The sequence below is a fragment of the Canis aureus genome, chromosome 23 (assembly GCF_053574225.1).
Source record: "Canis aureus isolate CA01 chromosome 23, VMU_Caureus_v.1.0, whole genome shotgun sequence".
NCBI lineage: Eukaryota > Metazoa > Chordata > Mammalia > Carnivora > Canidae > Canis > Canis aureus.
Window position 1 is genome coordinate 25795203 of NC_135633.1, and position 20551 is coordinate 25815753.

The window sequence follows — 20551 nt, forward strand, 5'->3', positions numbered from 1 at the left end:
ACCAGCTCTGCAAGAAATATTAAGAGGGACTGTGTAAAAGAAAGAGGAAGTCCAAAGAAACAATCCACAAAAACAGGGACTAAACAGGTATCATAATGACACTAAATTCATATCTTTCAATAGTAACTCTGAACGTGAATGGGCTTAATGACCCCATCAAAAGGTGCAGGGTTTCAGACTGCATAAAAACGCAAGACCCATCTATTTGCTGTCTACAAGAGACTCATCTTAGACATAAGGACACCTACAGCCTGAAAATAGAAGGTTGGAGAACCATTTACCATTCAAATGGTCCTCAAAGAAAGCAGGGGTAGCCATCCTTATATCAGATAAATTAAAGTTTATCCCAAAGACTGTAGTAAGAGATGAAGAGGGACACTATATCATACTTCAAGGATCTATCTAACAAGAGGACCTAACAATCATGAATATTTATGCCCCGAATGTGGGAGCTGCCAAATATATCAATTAATAACCAAAGTTAAGACATATTTAGATAATAATACACTTATACTTGGTGACTTGAATATAGCGCTTTCTACAATTGACAAACTAAAATATGCTGAGATACTATCACGTATCAGATTGGCAAAAACTTAAAAGCTAAACAATACACTCTGTTGGAGAGGTTGTGAGAAAAATAAGTACTTTCATACGTTGCTAACAAGAATGCAAAATGGTACAACTTCTGTGGAGGAGAAATGCACAGTATCAAACTAAAGGACATATGTATCTACCCTTTGACCCAGCAATACCACTTCTAGGGCTTTACTGTAAAGACATACCCCCAACAATCCCAAATAGACATGCAAGAGGTTATTCATTTAGCATTATGAATAACTCAAAAATACTGGAGACCTCAATGTCCAAGCATAGAGTATATAGTACATATACACAATGGAATACTATGCAGCTATAAAAAAGATTAAGAGAGGGATACCTGGGTGGCTCAGCGGTTGAGTGTCTTTGGTTCAGGGCGTGATCCTGGTCCCAGGATCGAGTCCCACATCGGGCTTCCTGCAAGGAGCCTGCTTCTCCCTCTGCCTGTGTTTCTGCCTCTCTTCATGTGTCTCTCATGAATAAATAAAATAAAATCTTAAAAAATAAAAAATGAGAAAGATATCTGGGAACTGATACTGAGTAATTTCTAGGAAATACAGTTATGCAAAAAAAGCAAACTGCAGGAGAGTATATATTGGGTATTATTTTTTGTGTAGGAAAAAAGGGCAAATTTAAAAATACATATAATTTGCTTATACAAGGAAACATAACATAAGGGCTCCCTGAGAGGAGCAGAAAAGGGGAAAAAGGGATACAGGAGAGAGTTTCACTTCTCTGAGTGTATCTTTCTATATAGCTCAAACAACAAAATTAATACAAAAACAGGTAGGGGAGATAAACCCTAAAACTGAAAGTGAATTGAAAAATTAACCCAACTATATTTCACATGAGTAACGCACATACTGAAGGGGAAAAAATACCACCAAGTAATTTATGAATCTAGTATTCGACTATATACTCTTAGCCTTGGATGGAGTAGGTATGAGAACTGCAAGTAAATCCTGATCTGAACTCTGTTTAGTAGGTCTGTTTTCTATAGTGGTATGGGTAAGGCAAGGCTGAAGCCTTCTTAGATGTATCACAGGAGTAAGAAAATGAGCAACTGTATCAGTTTGGAGCTAGCATTCTCCTACAGAAGAAGGGGTGTACAAATAAGAAATGTGTAAAGACAAGGAAGAACCTTGCAGGGATGGACTGGAATGGGAGGTAGTGGCATTCAAGATTTCAAAAATATGTACATACATATGTGTCTATATATGTATATGCACGTGTATGTATCTTGTGATGGATATGTAAGCACATGTGTATATAACAATATATATTTCATGGTCCTATAAACAGAAGGGGTAATAAGCAAACTAGGTACTCAGGTTTCAGTCTCTAATATCATTACTCACTAAAAAGTCTCAGGGCTCCTCAGAGAAATGGCTGATTCCAGGGCAGCAGCAAGGTGGATATAAGACTGAAACATCTTGTAATGCCAGGAAATATGGAAATGCTACAAAAAAAAAAAATTGAGGTATGCCACACTGGCTAAATCTGAGACAATTTTAGCACATTAGCACCAACATAACTAAGAATGGTAATGAGTTACAGAACAATTATAGTATCCATGAGCACATTTTCACAATTAGATAGATATATGGGGGAGAAAGGGTTTTTGTTTACCACAGGATGCCAAGTGCTGAATGGTCAATGTGGAGTAACTGCTGGAGTTGGGAAAGTTATAAAATATTAATTTTGTAACCACTGTGTGAAGACTGGAGTTATCAGGAAAGTTAGGAAAGAGTTATCAATGGAAGAGGAGCAAGATATCTGCATGGTCAAACTGTCTATCTGCAGACTGTTTATTAATTTCAAGGGAAAAAGTAATAAATACAGAGTGGAGAAACGGCAATACTTGGGTTGGTGATGGGGTGGGAGTAAGATCTTTTGCTGCAGACTCCTGGATTTTGTACTGTGTACAAGTATTAACTATTCAAGAATAGGAAGAAAAATAAAACATAAAATATCTCTGAGAGTGTGGCAGGCAGAATAATGGCCCCCCAATGATGTCCACATTCTAATCGTTGGAACCTGTGAAAAAGCTAAATCACTCGGCAAAGAGGAATAAGGTTGTAGATAGAATTAAGGTTGTTAATCAGCTGACTCTGAGAAGGGAAGATTACCCTGGTTACCCAGGTGGATCCAAAGTAATCACAAGAGTCCTTAAAAGTGAAAGAGGGAGGCAGAAGACTCAATGTCAGTGTGAAAAAGGAGAAAGACTAATTGATCACTACCAGCTTGAAGACATGGGGGGGGGGGGGGGGGACTGTGAGACAAGGAATGTGGGCAGCCTCCAGAAGCTGGAAAAGGCAAGAAAACAGATTCTGAGTCTCCAAAAAAGAATGTACTGCTGACATCTTACTTTTAGTCCAGAGAGACCCATTCCAGACTCCTCTCCAGAGCTTTAAGATAATAAACTTGAGTTGTTTTAAGCCACTAAGGTTTTGATAATCTATTTACAGCAGCAATAAGAAGAATACTAAGACAAGTTACGGTGGTTGCCTCTGAGGAGGAGGACCAGGAATGCTCAAGGGAGACCTCTTTTCTACTAAATATCCTCTGGTACCACTTGAAATTTGTATCTTTTACATTTTTTTTTAAATTTTTATTTATTTATGATAGTTACAGAGAGAGAGAGAGGCAGAGACACAGGCAGAGGGAGAAGCAGGCTCCATGCACCGGGAGCCTGACGTGGGATTCGATCCCGGGTCTCCAGGATCGCGCCCTGGGCCAAAGGCAGGCACCAAACCGCTGCGCCACCCAGGGATCCCGTCTTTTACATTTTTTAAAGTAAAAATCACTGTTGGGGCGCCTGGGTAGCTCAGGCGGTTGAGCATCTGACTCTTGGTTTCGGCTCAGGTCATGATCTCAGGGTGCTAAGATGGAGCCTCCCCATCTGTCAGGTTCCATGTTCAGCAGGGAGTCTGCTTGCCCTCTCCTCCCTCTGCCCCTACCCCCGCTCATGTGCATTGCTCATACTCTCTCTCTCGCTCTAAAATAAATTTTAAAAAATAAAATCTTTAAAGTAAAAATCACTGTAGTCACTAAACAGTCACTTCAGGAACTCTATTGATTTCAAAATGGAGTACAAATTCTCTGGCTCATCCCCAAGGCCCTCCACACTCCCTACCCATAATCCAGCAGGTGGTCGGATTCTTCTACATCTCCAACGTGCAAACCTCATTTCTGTTACTGACGCACCTGAAAAGCTTTCCTCCTTCCCTCTGCTTGTTTGAACTACACCTGTCCTTTGAGACTGTCTCCAGTCCCCCTCCTTCCGGAGCTTCCACAATGCCAACACTGATCTTCCCCTCCTTGTTCATTACACTTGTTTATTCTGCCTTTCACATAAGTTTATTTCAAGGTTCTGCACTGTTCTCAGTGTGCTGTGTGTATGAGCCTTTGCACCAAACTAGCAGTCTAGAGGGTGCAGTCTGAAGGAAGAGCCTGTATTTTTTCTTTTTTATTTCCTGTAACACCTAGTGCTCATTTATAAATACACTTACTCAACAAATGTTTACCAAGCACCCACTATGTGCTAAGGATATTACAGGGTATTGGGAATGTAAGCCCTGCAGATGCAGACTCTACCTTCAGGGAACACATTATATAACAAAGGAGAGGTCTATTGATCAAATAGCTATATGACAACATGTGGTTAAGGGTAAAAAAAGAAATTATACAGAACACTTTAAAAGCATGTATCAGAGGAACCAAGAAAAGGGATATTGGTGGTGAGCTGCAGGAAAATAATTAATAGTTGCTGAATTAACTATGAATACTTAGATTTGCAATCAGATAAATCAGAGGGCAATTACTCATTCAGACTCAAAATATTAAAGTAGAGGGGAGCTCTGAAATTGCAGTCCAATTATCTAGTTTTACAGACGGGGAAATGAGGCTCAGTGAGGTGGAGGGACTCCTCAAGGTTGCAAGCAAGGTTGAGTTAGTGCCAGGCCACCTGACCCCCACTCAGCACATTCAACCACACAGGTTCATTACTTCAACGGGAGTTTCTGGAGGATTCCTGACATGGCAAGCTCTTTCCTCTGCCACATTTAAAAGAATTCATTTCCAAAATGATGTTCAGGAAGGAGTCTGTGTATAAACCTACAGAAAGCATCTCTGCTGTGCTCTTTCTGGGACACTGCCAGGCCTCTTTGTAGAGGAAGAGACAGCATGAATACTAGAAGCAAAACTCCTTTAGGGAAGGAAAACTTGGTCCTGAGCAAGCCCCCCAGTCTAACTCTAGGATGGGAACTCTGCGGCTATGCTGCAGGCCCTAACCTTCAGACTGACATTCCTTCTTAAAGGCTGCAGCACAGCCTTTTCTCTGTGCATTCTGTCCACGAGCACTTTCACTGAAGGAGCAAGAATGGGCCAGCAAAGGGCAGATGCCCTTGCCTTAGGAAATGTGAATCCTACTCAGCTCTGCTTCTAGGCACAGTGCAGGTGAAGCAGCACACTGCACAGGGAACAGACCTGGCCCAGCTGATGCTGACCTCTCCTTCACCCAGGGGCGACTTGGCCTCCAGCTGCCACTGTTGGCGGTGATGAGGTCATGCCGGATACCAGCCAGGCTCATCTGAGGACTGCTTGGAGCCGATTAGAGCCTTGATGAAATGCGGGTGCCTGGATGGCAGGCGGTTCTGGAGAGCTTGGGCTCTGGTGGCCAGGCACTCATCTGTAACTCAACCATGCAGTGACTCCTCTATGTCCACAGGATCTCGGATACAGAAATATCTTTCCCTAGGGGTTAGCAAGGACAGTTCTTTACTCTGCACTGGGTAAGGGGCTGACTAGGCCAAGGGCAGAGGAAAGACTCAGGGTCACTGAGGGCCCCCCATTAGCCCTGACCTACCATGAGGACTGCAATTACAGCACCACAGAACCCCTCCATTCCCCACAATGCCCCTGACTGGACTCCTGGGTCCCTTTGGATGACTAGTGTCCAGTGCTCTCCATGAGGCTTTCTCAAGTTAAGCAAGGAGCTGACATCTACACTTCAGGTCTCAACACATTTGCTCAGGGAAGACTTCTCTCACTTCTGAACAGATTAGGTCCCTTCTCATAGTACCCTCTACTCTTCCTTAATAATACTTACCTCAGTGGAAATTAGCTAATAATTTGTTAATTCTTTGCAAAATGTCTATATTCTGCCAGAGTTTAAGCTTCACAAGGATGGGAGTGCCATAAATAGTTGTTAAACTAATAAGAGGAAATCAACAAAAAGACCAGTTTTTAAGAAAAAGTTTTACAGCTGTTTTGAATAGTATTCTTTAAAAAGAAATTTTTTTTGTATTTTTTTATTGAGTTCGATTTGCCAACATATAGCATAACACCTAGTGCTCATCCCGTCAAGTGCCCCCCTCAGTGGCCATCACCCAGTCACCTCATCCCCCCACCCACCTTCCTTTCCACTACCCCTTGTTTGTAAAAAGAAAATTTATACACAACAGAGAAGCTCCTCTTAACCACCAACTTAGCTATGGGGCCAGTCGAGTCCTCCTGGTTTTCTGGCCTGCAACCACTCACCCACACAGGCAATCATTCTTGGTTTTGAGTGGCAAGTAGGATTTTCTTTCTTTCACTTATAACAACTTTACTGAGCTATGATTTATATATCATAAAGTTCATCCATTTAAAGATATAATTCAATGCTTTTAGTTTATTTATAGAGTTGTACAACCATCACCATAACCTAATTTTAGAATATTTTTACCATCCCCAAAAGAAACCTTGTTCCCATTAGCAGTCACTCCCCATCCCTCCCATAGACAACTATTGGCACTGAGAGTTTTTAGCTCTGTATCCAAACAATACGAGGAAACCTTCAGTGTCCAATTATCTGACGTGATTTCTTCATCATACAGATGAGACAAGTAATGCCAGGGATGCCATAAGTCCTACAGGGGTAGATGGTTGCAAGCTGGGTGCCCACATCCTAATGGCAGTGCTCTGATCTCTCTGCTACACAGTGTTACTATGTGTCCCAAATGTTCTATCCCACTGGACTTTAAGCTACTTGAGGGCAGAGGCTATATTCTGCTCATTTGTCTTCCCTTCTTGCCCAGGAGTGCCATCAGAGCAGTGATGTCTCAGGTGTGGTCCATGAACTGGTGCCAGTCCATGAGCCTTGATAAGTACAGTGAGAGTGTCTGGAAACTTTTAAAGTAACTTAGGATAATTTCATATCTGTTGGACCTAATGACAAATTTGGGCCTCCATCTTGTATGTATGCCTTTTTATTTTTTACAATTATGTATTTATTTATTCATGATAGACAAAGAGAGAGAGGCAGAGGGAGAAGCAGACTTCTCATCAGGGAGCCTGATGCAGGACTCAATCCCAGGACCCCAGGATCATGACCTGAGCTGAAGACAGATGCTCAACCACTGAGCCACCCAGGTATCCCTCATATGCCTTTTTAAAATATAATTTTCTAGTAATTTATTGGGTTTTTAAAAAGATTTTATTTATTTATTCACGAGAGACACACACACAGAGAGAGGGGCAGAGACACAGTCAGAGGGAGAAGCAGGCTCCATGCAGGGAGCCTGACGCGGAACTGGATCCCAGGTCTCCAGGATTAGGCCCTGGGCTGAAGGCGGCACTAACCCACTGAGCCACCCGGGCTGCCCTGTTTTTTTTTGTTTTTTTGTTTTTGTTTTTTTTTTGTTATAAAAGTATTGGTTCATGACAGATTGCAAATTCAAACAACAGATCTTTCAGAGGTTGTTTGACAAGTGCTGCTTTAGAGCAACCCATTCTTCACTCTCTTCTGCTTCTCCCTTTCCTTCTTCGACACTTCCTTGACACTCTTGCACTGGCTCTTCTTCTCATGCTCCCACATCTAAAATGTAGGTTCTTTCAGTTGTGTTCTTAGGTCTCTTTGGCTCTGTTAACTTTCTATGGGCAACTCACAGAAGTAGCCAGCTTCTACCACCCTCAAGAGACCAACGGCTCTGAAATTTTCACGCTCAACTTAGATCTTTTCTCTCTTGAGCTTCAGACCCATTTATCCAACTGCCAGCTACACAGCTCTCCAAGAGTGTTCCACAGGTTGCCTGGTTGGTCAACAGCTACTTGTTAATCACCTACCATGTGCCAAATGTGAGGTTTTTTTGTCCTAGGAGCTATGAATATAGCAGTAAAATAAAGAGACAAGGTCTCTATGATCATAAGGCTTACCTTTTAGTGGAGGAGAGAGAGATAATAAACCAACAAACATGATCATTATAGGGACTCTTAAATAGCAGAGAGAAGATAAAAAGAAATCATATGACAGAAAGTGACTGGGGGAGCTATCTTACGAGGGTACTCAGGGAAGACCTCTCTGAGGAGGGGACATTTAAGTCGAGACCTAAATTTCCAAGGGGAAGTCATCCCAATCACTCAGAGAGGTATGTACAGAGGTTCAGTGTGCCTGAGGGACAAGAGTAGGCCAGTGTAACTGGAGAATAGTGAACAAGAGGGAGAGTGGCTAATGATGAAGCAGGCAGGGTGTGGGTTCCATGGGGCCTTATAGGCTCTAGTAAGAAGTAAGAAGGAGTTTGGATTTTTTTTTAGTATCAGTGGCATACCAATGAAAGGTTTTAAATAGAACAAAGACAAGATATATGTTTTATTATTTTTAAAGGTTTTATTTATTTATTTGACAGTAGAGTGAGAGAGCACGAGTAGGGGGAGTGGCAGAGGGGGAGGGAGAAGCAAGCTCCCCATTGAACAGGGAGCTTGATGCGGGGCTCAATCCCAGGACCCTGGGACCATGACCTGAGCCAAAGGCAGATGCTTAACTGACTGAGCTACCCAGGCGCCCAAGATTTATGTTTTAAAAAGATGCCCCTGGTTATTATTTGGAGGATGGATCTGGGGAGACAAGAGTGGAAATCGTGGGACTAGCCAAAAAGCTATGCTAATCATTGTCCTGAACTGGGACTAGAGCTGTGGCAATGGAAATGGCAAAGTAGGAATGGGTTCAAGATGTACTTTAGAGGTACAAGGGACAGGACCTGGGGTGCCTGGGTAGATCAGTGGTTGAGAGTCTGCCTTCGGCTCAGGGCATGATCCTGGGGTTCTGGGATCGAGTCCTGGGTTGGGCTTCCTGTGGGGAGGGTGCTTCTCCCTCTGCCTATCTCTCTATTTCTCTCTCTGTGTCTCTCATGAATAAATAAAATCTTAAACACACACACACACACACATCAAAAACTGACAGGACTTACTGAAGGATCTGATAGGAATATAAGAGAAAAAGAGACTTTAAGGATGGTACCATGATTTAGGGCCTGAAAACTATGTAGATGACGGTATCATTTATTGAGTTGAGGAAGACCTAACAGATGCCAATTTTGGGAGAAAAGCAGATGCATATTGTGGCCTGGCTGACACTGAGACAGAAGGCAAAACAGGAGCTGGGGAAGTGGATTAAGCGGATAGGGATCATTCTTTTTCAGGACTTTTATCATGAAGGGACGGAGAGAAATGAGGTGGCAGCTGGAAAGAGATATGGGGCCCCAGGAAATTTTTAGTTTGCTTTGTTGTTTAAGATGAGTGATGCTAGGGCATGTTTTTATGCTGACTGGAATCAGCCAGCAGAGATGGGGCAAAGTCCTTGAGAAGCAGAGGAAATAGGAGCCTGAGCCCAAATGCAGGGTTGGTCGTAGGAACTACAGAGGAAGTCAGGCAGCATTCAAGTACAGATGGGGATAGGCTAGGGAAAGTGGTGGGAAGATGAGGTAGTTCCCCTCTGACTACAATGTATTTTCTGTAGGAGGTGTGAGGTAGGATCATTGGCTTGGGAGCTGGAGAAGAGGACTGTAGGCATGAGGAGAAAGAAGGTCCAAAAAAGGTGTCTTGCTCCAGAACAAGATAGTGATTTTACTCACAAGTACAGTGGGGTGGATGGCAGTGCTAAGTGAGATTTATGCTTGTAAATGCAAAGTGAGTCCAGTTAGCATGGTTGTGTGATTTTTTTTTCTCCAGCAGTATTCAGCTCTTCAGATACAGACATGGAGTAGAAAGAAATTGGGTTTAAGTACGGTTAGTGTTTCACCAGATGAGTGTAAAAAGGGAGAAAACAGCAAGGGAATCATCAGAACATCAGACCATGGAATCTAAAAGTGGGAGAGAAGGAGGAAATCTTTAAAATAGCACTGGTCATTCCCCTGTATCTCCAATCCTCTATTTCCTATCTCAATGCAGGTACATGCCATCTACTTGGCCCTCCCACCCAGAACCTGGACCTCATCTTGACTCCTCCTTCTCTCTCACAATCTGATCCTACTCCTCACTCTTTCTGGGATCAGTCTTCCCTCCCTTCCTACTGCAAGTGCCTTGGTTTAGGGCTCACCTAGGCAATTACGATATATTTTTTTATTTTTTTAAAAGATTTTATTTATTTATTCATTCATTCATTCGAGACACAGAGAGAGAGAGGCAGTGACACAGGCCGAGGGAGAAGCCAGTTCCCCGCTAGGCACCCGATGTGGGACTTGATCCTGGATCCTGGGATCACGCCCTGGGCCAAAGGCAAACACTCAACTGCTGAGCCACCCAGGTGTCCCAAGACTTTAAATGAAATATTTTTCCTTCCTCCAGTCATGCCCCTTCTTACCCATGTTTTCCTATTTTCTTTAACCTTTCTTTCAAGTATAACACATATATACAGAAAAGTAGAGTACATAAGGGTATAGCTCAAAGAATTCTCAACAAGGTGGATATAGCTGCACAACTGGCATCTAAAGAAAAAGAGTATTATGTATCCCAGAAGCCCCAGTGCCCTCTCCCAGTCACTGCTTGAGGGCAACCACTACCTTGACTTCATACACCACTGGCTAGTTTTGTTTATTTTGGACTCTGCATATACAAATGCAGTCATACAGTAAGTACTCTTTCATGTTTGGCTTATATCCAGGATGTTAGGTTTGTGAGATTCATTCGTGTTGAAAGAGACTGTTTGCTCATTCATTCATTCAATTGATTATTCCATTGTGCGAACATTCTGTAATTTATTTATCCATTCAATTACTGATAAACATTTTTGAAACTCCTATACCATTTTTCACATTAACATAAATCCAATCCTCACCCACCCCCCCCAAGTTGTAATGCTTTCTCACTGGAGTATAAAGTCCAATTTCCTTAGCAGAGCTTGGTACAGGCCTCCATTATTAGCTCCTGCTTTCCATTCTTGCCTTCTGAGCCTTCTATCTGTACCCTATAAATTCAGCTCTTCTGAACTACCTGCAATGTACTGAATAAAGTAAGCTGCTTCATACTCTATGCCTCTGGAGATGCTGTTCCTCTGCCTTTCTCCCTCAGACACCTGATAAACTTGCATTCATCCTGTAAGACTTAGTGCAGACACCATCCCTGACACCATGCTTTCCCTGCCCTCCCCAGGGACCAAAAGGTCTTTTCTCTGTGATCCCTGAGCACCTCCTATACATCTCCATTAATATACCTGATAGCAATTCTTTGTTAGAATCTCTGACTTCCTCTCTGAACTATGAGTTCCTTAAGGGCAAAGACCATGTCTGGATCATCTTTATTTCCCAGGTGCCTAGGGTAGGACCTATGACAGGAGAGGTACTCAGTAAGTGTTTGAAAAATGAATGAAGACTTGCCCAGGGGTTACAAAGGACGCTGGAGCTGGAAGGGGTCCATGGGATCAGCTTCTTCTCTATTTTACTGAGGAGAAGAAAGGATTTGCCTAAAGTAGAAAGGATTTGCTGGTAGCAGAGCCAGAACATCTGATCTTCAGCCCAGTGCTCATTCCCCTTCTTTGTACTGCTGGCAAGAATCAGAGGGTGAAGTTTCCAGAGGACAGCCTGAGGCAAAGCCGACTCCCTCAGCATCTGGCAGTAGAGCCAGATGGACAGACAGTGAAGTGGAACAAGAAATGGAACTCTAAATTTCCAGCCCCAAAAACAAACTAACAGGGTGTTAAAGGGAAGATGTCAGCACTGGAAAGGCTCTTTGCCTTAGGCGGAGACAGTGGGGAATCTGACTCATTTGATGATGGCTGGTTAACTGAGCTGTGCCCCTGGGAGTGAAGGGCAAGGAAGAGCCATGAAAATAGGTAAAAGAAAAGAGGCTAAGGGAAACCCCAGGGAAAGTATTATTAGGTTTCATAAAGGCCAAGTGTTTCTGAGGTGAGGAGCACTGAAAAGGCAGTGATACTGTAACTGCGAAGATGGTTGCAAAGAGGTGGATCCCTGTGTGTGAAGCTCTAAAATACCAGATACAATCTGACACTAAGAACGAGCAGGCCAGGAAACAAGGGTGTCACATCTCAAAACGGAAAATCTACAGTGGCCTTAGAGATTTAACAGTGCATCCAAACATGTACTAAACTATGTACAGAGCACTGGTAAAGGAGGCAGGGGCAAGTAAGACACAGTGTTTGCCCTCAACCTACCTCAATCTAGTAGTGGGGACTGGACCCAAAACCCAAGGAACAGGGACGAGTTTAGAAGGGAGGTGGGGACTGACTGGCAGAAAGACCTGTGTGAGTAAATGCACCTCGGTGGGAACACCAAAGCGACATTACTGTAGAGCCAGATATTCAGGGAACATTGGGGATAAAGTTAAGTGAGGGTCAGACTAGAACAACTCCAAAAGCAGCTTAAGAAGTTAGGATGGGTAGGATTCTTTTTATATTTCGTATATATGTGTATGTGTATGTATTTTAGAGGTTTTATTTTCTTTAAGTAATCTCTATACCCAATGTGGCGCTCCAATCCCAAGATCAAGAATCGTATGCTTTACAGACTGAGCCAGCCATGTGCCCCTAGTTTGTATTTATTTTTTAACAAATAAGCACCGAGTGTTTCTGAAGTTAATAATAATAGGTATTATCTATAAAGTACCTACTTTGTAGAACCTATACATGCCCTAATCCTGACAAAACCATTGAGAGTAGGTGGCATACTCCCATTTCCAGATGGGGAAAGAGAACCTCAGAGCAGTCAGGAGCTTGCCCAGGATCACATGCTATTTGATGGCAGGGCTGGCATTCAGATCCTGACTCCACAGCTCATGCTCTTTCCTTGCCACTTTCTTCAACTGGGTTTCTCCTCTGAACCACATACAGGAAATTATCTGAGGGATGATTTTCTCAGTTCTCCCAAGAATGGTGCATAACTTGTACCATTTTAGATGCCTGGGAGAGAAGTTATTCCTTGTGAACAGTGGACAACTTTAGAGTATTAGGGCTCAATTCTCTGGAGGAACCCTGGTTGAGAAGAGCTGCCATTATTGGAGGTATGTCTTAGGAAGGTAGATCTGGCAGTGGAATCACATCCCTGGGAGGAAAGGCTACAAAAGTCTCTGAGGAGCCCTAGAAATACTGGGAAGTCAGCTCCAGTGGCTTGAGGGAGGTGTCTCCTACCCTCCCTGATTACTCCTTTTCCCAGTCATCTTTGTCTCTCCCTACTATCTCCTTCAAACCTTTTCTTGTACCTGGCAGTCAAGTGTTGAGGTACAGCTTTCTAGTTCATAAGCCAACAACATAGGCAGAAGCAGCACGTTCGTAGAATGAAAACCACAAAGACCTCCACTTCTGTGTGGAGCTCATGAGTAGAAAATTGGTGAATTTGGAACTAAGAATCCATCCACAGAAATATGTCTGGCAAATTCCCATTGTCCTTCCTGATAAGGCTTAAGCATACACATCTTCTACCCCCTCCCCCTAAGCTTTCTGTAACTAACTCCACCTTCCTGCTCACTAGGCAGAGGTAGGTATTTCCTCCTTTATGTCTCCAGAGCTCCTATCCAGTCCCCTGCCAACACCTACCCCGCTGTCACTGCCTGTTTCTGTATCTATCTCCTCTACCACTCTGAGAGTCTCTTGGGATCAGGGTCAATTTGCCTGATCCATCGTAGGATGCCCTGATGTCCATGGTCTCAGAAATGACAACTACCTAGCCCACAGTGACAGTACAGAGCAGAGATTTAAACCCAAGTCTGGGCAGCCTGGGTGGCTCAGTGGTTTAGTGCCGCCTTCAGCCCAGGGCCTGATCCTGAAGAACTGGGATTGAGTCCCACGTCAGGTTCCCTGCATGGAGCTTGCTTCTCCCTCTGCCTGTGTCTCTGCCTCTCTCTCTCTCTCTCTCTCTCTCTCTCTGTGTCTCTCATGAATAAATAAATAAATAAAAATCTTTAAAAAAAAAAAACAACCCAGGTCTGTCAGATTCCCAAACTTGTATTCTTTTTACTACATTACAGGACCTTCTAAAGATGAAGAAATGACCTGTGCTAAGCACCCAGCCCAACACCGCAAGAGTTTAGAAGTGGTGCTATCAAAATGGACCAAGGCACCAAGAGAAGCTTCCTGAGAGAGGGAGGCCTTGAAGGGCCCAAGGATCTAGATGAGAAAAGAGGGAACACGATGGTGTTTTATGCAGGGTGGAGAAGTTGTGGCAGAAAGAGAATTAAGAAGTCTTTAGGCAGAAGCACATGTTTTACATGAGGAGGAAATGAGGATTATAGCTGTCAGGGGGAGAGCTTGACCTCTTTATACAATCATGGTGCCACAACCATGTATTGGGCCTTTTCTAGACATTATCACTAGTCCTCATGTTATCCCTGTGATAATTCCCAGGTATTATCTGACAGACAAGAAAACTGAGGCCTAGAGAGTTATGGCAAAACAGCCAAGGCATTACAGCTTGTTTGTGGGGGAGGTGGCATTCAAACCTAGGTTGGCCTGACTCTGAAGTCTGAGGTGTCCTTTCTACTCCATGCTGCCTCCTAAGGGGTCAGAGAACTTCCCAAATCAACAGACTGATGCTGCTGCCTGACCTACTTCCCAGCTCTCACATGGGGACCCCTGGCCAGAGACAAGAGTGGTTGCCTCCTCTAGCTCTAACCTGCTACAATCGGGGGGCTCTAAAACCCTATGGACTAAGCAATTTCAAACATCAGGGTTCTGTGTGGGCCTCGTGAGTACCAGCTGCCCCTGTGCCTAGGCCTGCCTGGATCTCCCAGAGAGCCTCTCTACATTGCTGCAGCAAAGCCAGTGGCAAATTCAGGCCAAGAAAGCTAGATGGGCAGGAAGGCAGGCCTTCCTGCCTTCCTGAAACCCTTGGGAGGAGGTCAGCTGAGGTCAGAAGACTTTGGAAATGTGACTGGCAATAGCCTCTAGGACAAGGGAGCAGGATCCTGCCTCTCGGTTGGCTGGTCACACACACAGGCAGACCAAGAGAGGTCAAGGGGGAAGGGAGGACAGAAGTTGGCAGGCCTGCAAGCCGTGAGTGACGGCCACTTGTTCAGGTCGGGAAAGGAGAAATAAGTGGGTTAATGGTTTTGGCCCTTGAGGCTGGGAGGCTAGGGCAGGGGGTGTAAATGGATGCTGGGTAAAAAGGCAGGTGGGGGAACTGTTAAGTTGGGGGCTAAGGGCATCTGTTCCAAGTCAATGGGCAGGAACCATGCCCCTGGAACGGCTCAAAGGACCAGCATTGGCCTGGGGGGTGAGGGTGGGGGTACTTCATAAAAGGCCTGTGCATCTTCATTTCAAAGGTGTTCGATCTGTTAGGCTGGGGAGAGGGTCTCTCTTTAGAGTGAATTCCCTGTCTGTTTGGGGGCTGAGGGGAAGCAGGGAATGTAAACCACTGGACAATAGCTGGGAGTACTGACTGATTTTAAAGCTTGGCAGCAAGAAACCCCATGGTGAATGCTCCAATTCTTAGCTGCAAATGTCCTGCCTGAGATCTTTCCAAAGGACAAAGTGAGTAGCATCTTGCCTGGAGATGTTTCCTAAGTCTTTGCTTCTGAGAGTAGTGAGTACTTGCTCTGAAACCATCAATCATCCCAGGCACTGTCACCATATCCACCAGCAGTCCTACACCTCACAGTGTTCATGCTGCAGACCCATGTACACTCTGCTGCCCTGGGGCAGGTCACCCAGGCTGGGGTATGGGCCAGGCCTAAGTTCAAAGCCAATGTGGCTGTGGCTGATAGAAGGTGACAGGATTTCAGGATTACTGGGAAATCCCCCCAACCCAATCATATGACAAGGACTAGAATACAATCAAGGAATGTTAGGCTGTGGAGGCAAGGGCTCTGAGATTGAAAGAACTTTCTCTGAATACTGGATTTTGAAAAAGTAATTAGGTTGCAGAAGACAGGTGGCAGAAATTACAGAGAAGGAAAATCAGTGTATTTTTATAAAAAAAAGGGTATTTTAACCAGTTAAAGAATGAAAACGGACTGGACTCCTGGGGAATAAGTAGAGTTCCCTCAGTTCCTGCCAGGATCCAAGGAAATGCCAGCCTGCCAGCTGTTGGGAGGTTCCTGCCAGGAGGAGGGGGAGCAAGCAATCAGGGTGACTCAGGGTGACTGAGGCTCCTTCCGGCTCCGAGGCTCTATGAAGAATGACCACTGACAAGGAGGACCTTGGCATCCAGGCCCAAAAGAGGGTCCCTAAGCCCTCAAGAAGTGGTAGCAAAGGCATGAACAGGCAGTCATGTGACATACTCAGAAGCCTAGGCATGACAACACCTTGGCAAGATGCATTTCTCCCTATCCCAAGGAGAGGTCAGAATGGGATAAAGGCAAATAGGAGGGAAAAGTGACAGCTTAGGAAGTAACTGGCAGGGTGGCAGGTAACTCTATACCAGATAGGATAAGCCCCACCCGAATCTGAGGATGGCACATACTGCCCCTCCACTTAAACCAATACTCTCCAAAAGAAGGGTATTCAATCAGTGAACAAAGATTTATTGAGTGCTTACTGTATGCTACGTACCATACTAGGTGCTTGGAACAAATCAGCCATGGTTCTGGCTTCTAGGGAGTCAGAGCCATGTTAGGGAGAAGGCTAATGAACACATGAAAATAATTCCAGATTGTGACAAGAGTGACGATGGTAAAGAATAGGGTGCTATGATCCAGTGTAATGGAAGGGACCTAATTTAGACTGAGGTGGGGGATGGGATCAAGGAGGATGTCTCTGAGGCCTGCATTTGTAGAGATTTGAAGGGCCTCTCTCCTTGCTCCACTAGCCCTGCTCTGGAGGTCACAGGGGAGAGGAGAGGACACTTTTGGGGAAAGGCACAATCAAGAAAACTCAGAGCAACTCAGGCATGTGTGGATGGGCGGCATGGTGTGGTACATGACCCACACATAGGCAAAGAACACATTCCAGCCACACAAAGGTAAATCATGCACAGAGCCACACATGCACAGAGCCACTCTCATGAGTTGTAGCCACCCTTGGGGCATTTTCCAGCTTTGGGAGAGTAACAGAGCTCTGGGGAAACTCGATGTTCCAGAGTGGAGAGGGTGCCAAGTACTCTTTCCCTGCCAACCCCAAGCCCCATTCACCTAGGCACTCACCTCCATCAAGCAGCTCCTTGACAGTGCGATAGTCATCGGCGAGGACAGCATAGTGCAGGGCTGTGCAGCCCTTGAAGCTGGCACGATTGTTCAGCCGGTTGTTGAAGTCATCCTCTCGGGTGACCAGGACTGTGGGGACAGCAACACAAACCCTTCCATCAGCACCTAATGCCATGAGCCACCAATCTCACCTTTCTCTCGGTGTTTTATTTCCCTCCCTCAGTCATCCACCTGCTTACTAAACATACAATGCACCTACTATGTGCTGGGCCATCTGTGAGGGGCAAGAGGAGGTAAAACAAGACCAGTTAGTTCATGAATGTTTACTGACATCTATTATGTGTTAGGATTCATTTGGGGACTCCAAAATTAATCAGATATGGACCTTGACTCAACTCGATAAAGAAGGTAAACAAAAACAGACGTTTACAGTACTATTTGAGATAAATGCTATGTTAGAGTTATAACAGGATGATACAGAAAGGCAGAGGGGAGCTTAGCTCAATTTGGACATGAGACCGTATCCCAAAAGATGAGAGTCTTGAAGGGTGAAGAGAAGTTACCCAGGTGAAAGAAGAGGCTGGGGGATATGCTAGGGATGGTAGGTAGGTGGGAAAAACAGGCTGTTCCTAGCAGAACAGTAACATACCTCTCTATTTCAATGATGTTTATAATCTAGTGAGTATTTAATAGTATTTTGTAAAGGACTTTTTTTTAATTTTTAAAAGCCATTAGAAATTTGAAACCTAGAAAAGTACAAAGTAGAAAGGATATCAACAGCTCAGCAACTCAAGAAACTACATTTAATATTTTGGTATATGTCTTTCTCCTCTCTCTCTCTCTCTCTATATATATATATATATAAATATATAAGTATATATATAGATATATAAGTATATAGATATATAAAATATATATACTTATATATCTATATATATACACATATATGTACGTATGTATCTCCTACATACAAATCCTACAAAGCACATATATCTTTCATGCATATTTGTCCTTCAAAATTAGGGCTTACTATATTGCAATTTTATAATCTTTTTTATCTTTAATAATGTATTGTGAACATTTTTTTTTTTTTGAAGGTAAGAGAACAAGCATTTCATGTGGTCAAAGAACAAAAGAATCTGGTTCACTCTAGTGCTAATATTCATGACTCTCTTCAATTTGATACAAAAGAACCTAATACCAGTTCCATCATTTTTACAGGACTCTCTTTGTTGGGTGACCATGTATGTTCTGGTTCATCCTGGATAGGTCTGGTTTATGCCTACCATCCTGGGCAGTCCCCATTTGGCCAATAAATCGGATGGATACCCCACCTCTGGGGCCCTGCCTTGGAGATGAGACCCCAGAGAACAAGATCTATCCTGTGTAAACAACAAAGTTTCTTTCTGCCTCATGTAGAAATTATTGGGAGTTATTGTCTTATGTTCCCTCTTCAGCTGAGTTTCTTGGAGGCAGAATTTGGGTACTACCTACCTATAGCCCCCAGCCCACAGCACAGAGTCTACAATGGTAGACTCTTCTTATCTCCCATTGGATAAAGGGTATAATTCAGTCAAGAGGGAATCTTGCTAAGGTCGTCAAAAGCACCATACCATTTCTTTCTTTTTTTTTTTTTTTTTAAGATTTTATTTAACTGTTTGACAGAGAGCACAAGCAGGGGGAGCGGCAGGCAAAAGGAGAGGGAGAAACAGGTTCTTCACTAAGCAGGGAGCTGGCTGCAGGGCTCAATCCCAGTACCCTGGGATTATGACCCAACCTGAAGGCAGACTTAACTGACTGAGCCACCCAGGCGCTCCACACCATATCATTTCTAAATCATTCTTTTCCTAATGGTCATGGGATGGAATCTATGCACTTCTTCTCCTGAGAAACTAGAGTTCCTATTTAAAAGTCCCCCAAACCAGAAGACTGTCACATTTCTTCCTAATATTAGTAAATGTCACTTACTAACCTTCTTCCACTCTATGCCTGGCATGGTCACTCCACAGAATCTATTTAATTATTCTAACCACCTTATATAATAGGTATTATAATTCCCATTGTACAGATGAGGAAACTGAGGTACTGAAGTCACATCATCAGTGAGTGGTAGAGTGAAGATTAGAACCCAGATCTAATCTGAGTGCTCTCTCTCTTTTTTTTTTTTTTACATCATATCATGTCCCTCTAATTTTGCAAATGAGGGAGTTGGAGCCCAGATATTCTGATCTCAGCCTTGGTTCCTATTCCTTCTTTCTCTGCTCAAATGAAGGTACAAGCACACTCTTGGTGGGACTTGCCTTAAAAGAGATTGCCCTGAGGTTTGTAGCTAGCCCCTAGATAAGCTAAGGTGGAAGCATTTCAAGTGTTTGGCGGAGTGTATAGCTGAAGAACAGTAGTTTAGACAAATAATGGTAGATCAGCTCTTCTGCCTCACACAGAGGCTCTCCAGACTGAGGACCGCCCTCAACCCCAAGTATTGTCTGACCTTTCCCAGAGCAGGGAGAACAGGAAGAAGGCCTCTGAGTAGCTAACATGCAAGTCCCACGTGCACCTGCATTTTTCCCATACGAGAGCTCTTTAGGAACTAATTCAGAGATTACTAACTCCTAGTCACAAACAGTCTTATCAAATCATGGTAAGTGATCTTGTTTCTAGCCCACTACAGATTAAGAGAAACAAACAAGAAGGCCGGGGAGGAGGCTTCAGAATCCAGCAAATTTATTATAGTCAAGTGCTGGCCAGGCAGGAAGGGAAAAAAATAGCACAAAAAGCTGAAAGAGGAAGTCACAGAATACAGCACCTCAAAAGCCCCTGAGGGCACCACTGAACTACCACATAGGACACTAACTGCTGGATATAATGATGAACCTGAGGAAAAGTGATAGTTGGCTCAAGAAAGCAGGAAGGATAGAATTCGTTTTACAAAGAAAACACATTATTCATTCAACAAACAACATTTACTGAGCATCAGTGCATTGTGATAGCTTCTGAAGACATACTAATGAGTAATGACTTTAAGAAATTAATAGTTTAATGCAAGAATCAGGAATAGACAAATTATAACACTGTTTCATAAACACAATGACAGAGGTAAATGGTGCTTACCATAAAAAGCAGGTGAACTTAAGAAACAAGGCTGGAGTTATTCAGCAGTCAGCAGAGTGCCATAGCCCAGCTAATAAAGAAGGTCTATGAGGAGGGCTCCTGCTCACTTCTGAGGTCTCATATCTCATCATCCCCTTCCCAATGTACCTTCTTGCCTCTGAGCTTTTGCAAATACTATTCCCCTGCCTAGAACATTTTCCCCTCCCATGCCTTCAGTTGACTAACGCCAATTCATTTTAGGCCTTTGATTAGAAGTCCCCTCCTCCAGTGATTCTTCCTGAGTTTGAGGCAATTATTCCTCCAGAGAGCCCCCCACCTCCCAGCACCTTAAGTATCTCTCATTTATAGTATTTAGTACATTTGGTTGCAATTGTCTGTTTACTTGACTATGTTTTGTACTAGACCAAATGCTCATTGAGGATAGCAAGTGTGACTGTCTTTACAGTTGTATGCCCAGTGTCTAGTATGGTGTCTGGACATAAATATGGGCTATTCAAAT

The 20551-nt window shown here is 43.7% G+C and overlaps 1 protein-coding gene across 4 annotated transcripts in view; it reads right to left on the reverse strand.

Moving 5' to 3' along the window:
• The window catches only part of CLPB (ClpB family mitochondrial disaggregase), a 142580-nt gene that overhangs the window by 53704 nt on the left and 68325 nt on the right, over window positions 1-20551 (reverse strand). For all 4 annotated transcript variants that reach the window (XM_077866884.1, XM_077866882.1, XM_077866883.1 and 1 more), the window contains one exon: window positions 16945-17073. In XM_077866884.1, coding sequence (XP_077723010.1) covers window positions 16945-17073 — 129 coding nt within the window. The remainder of the gene's footprint in view (window positions 1-16944; window positions 17074-20551) is intronic.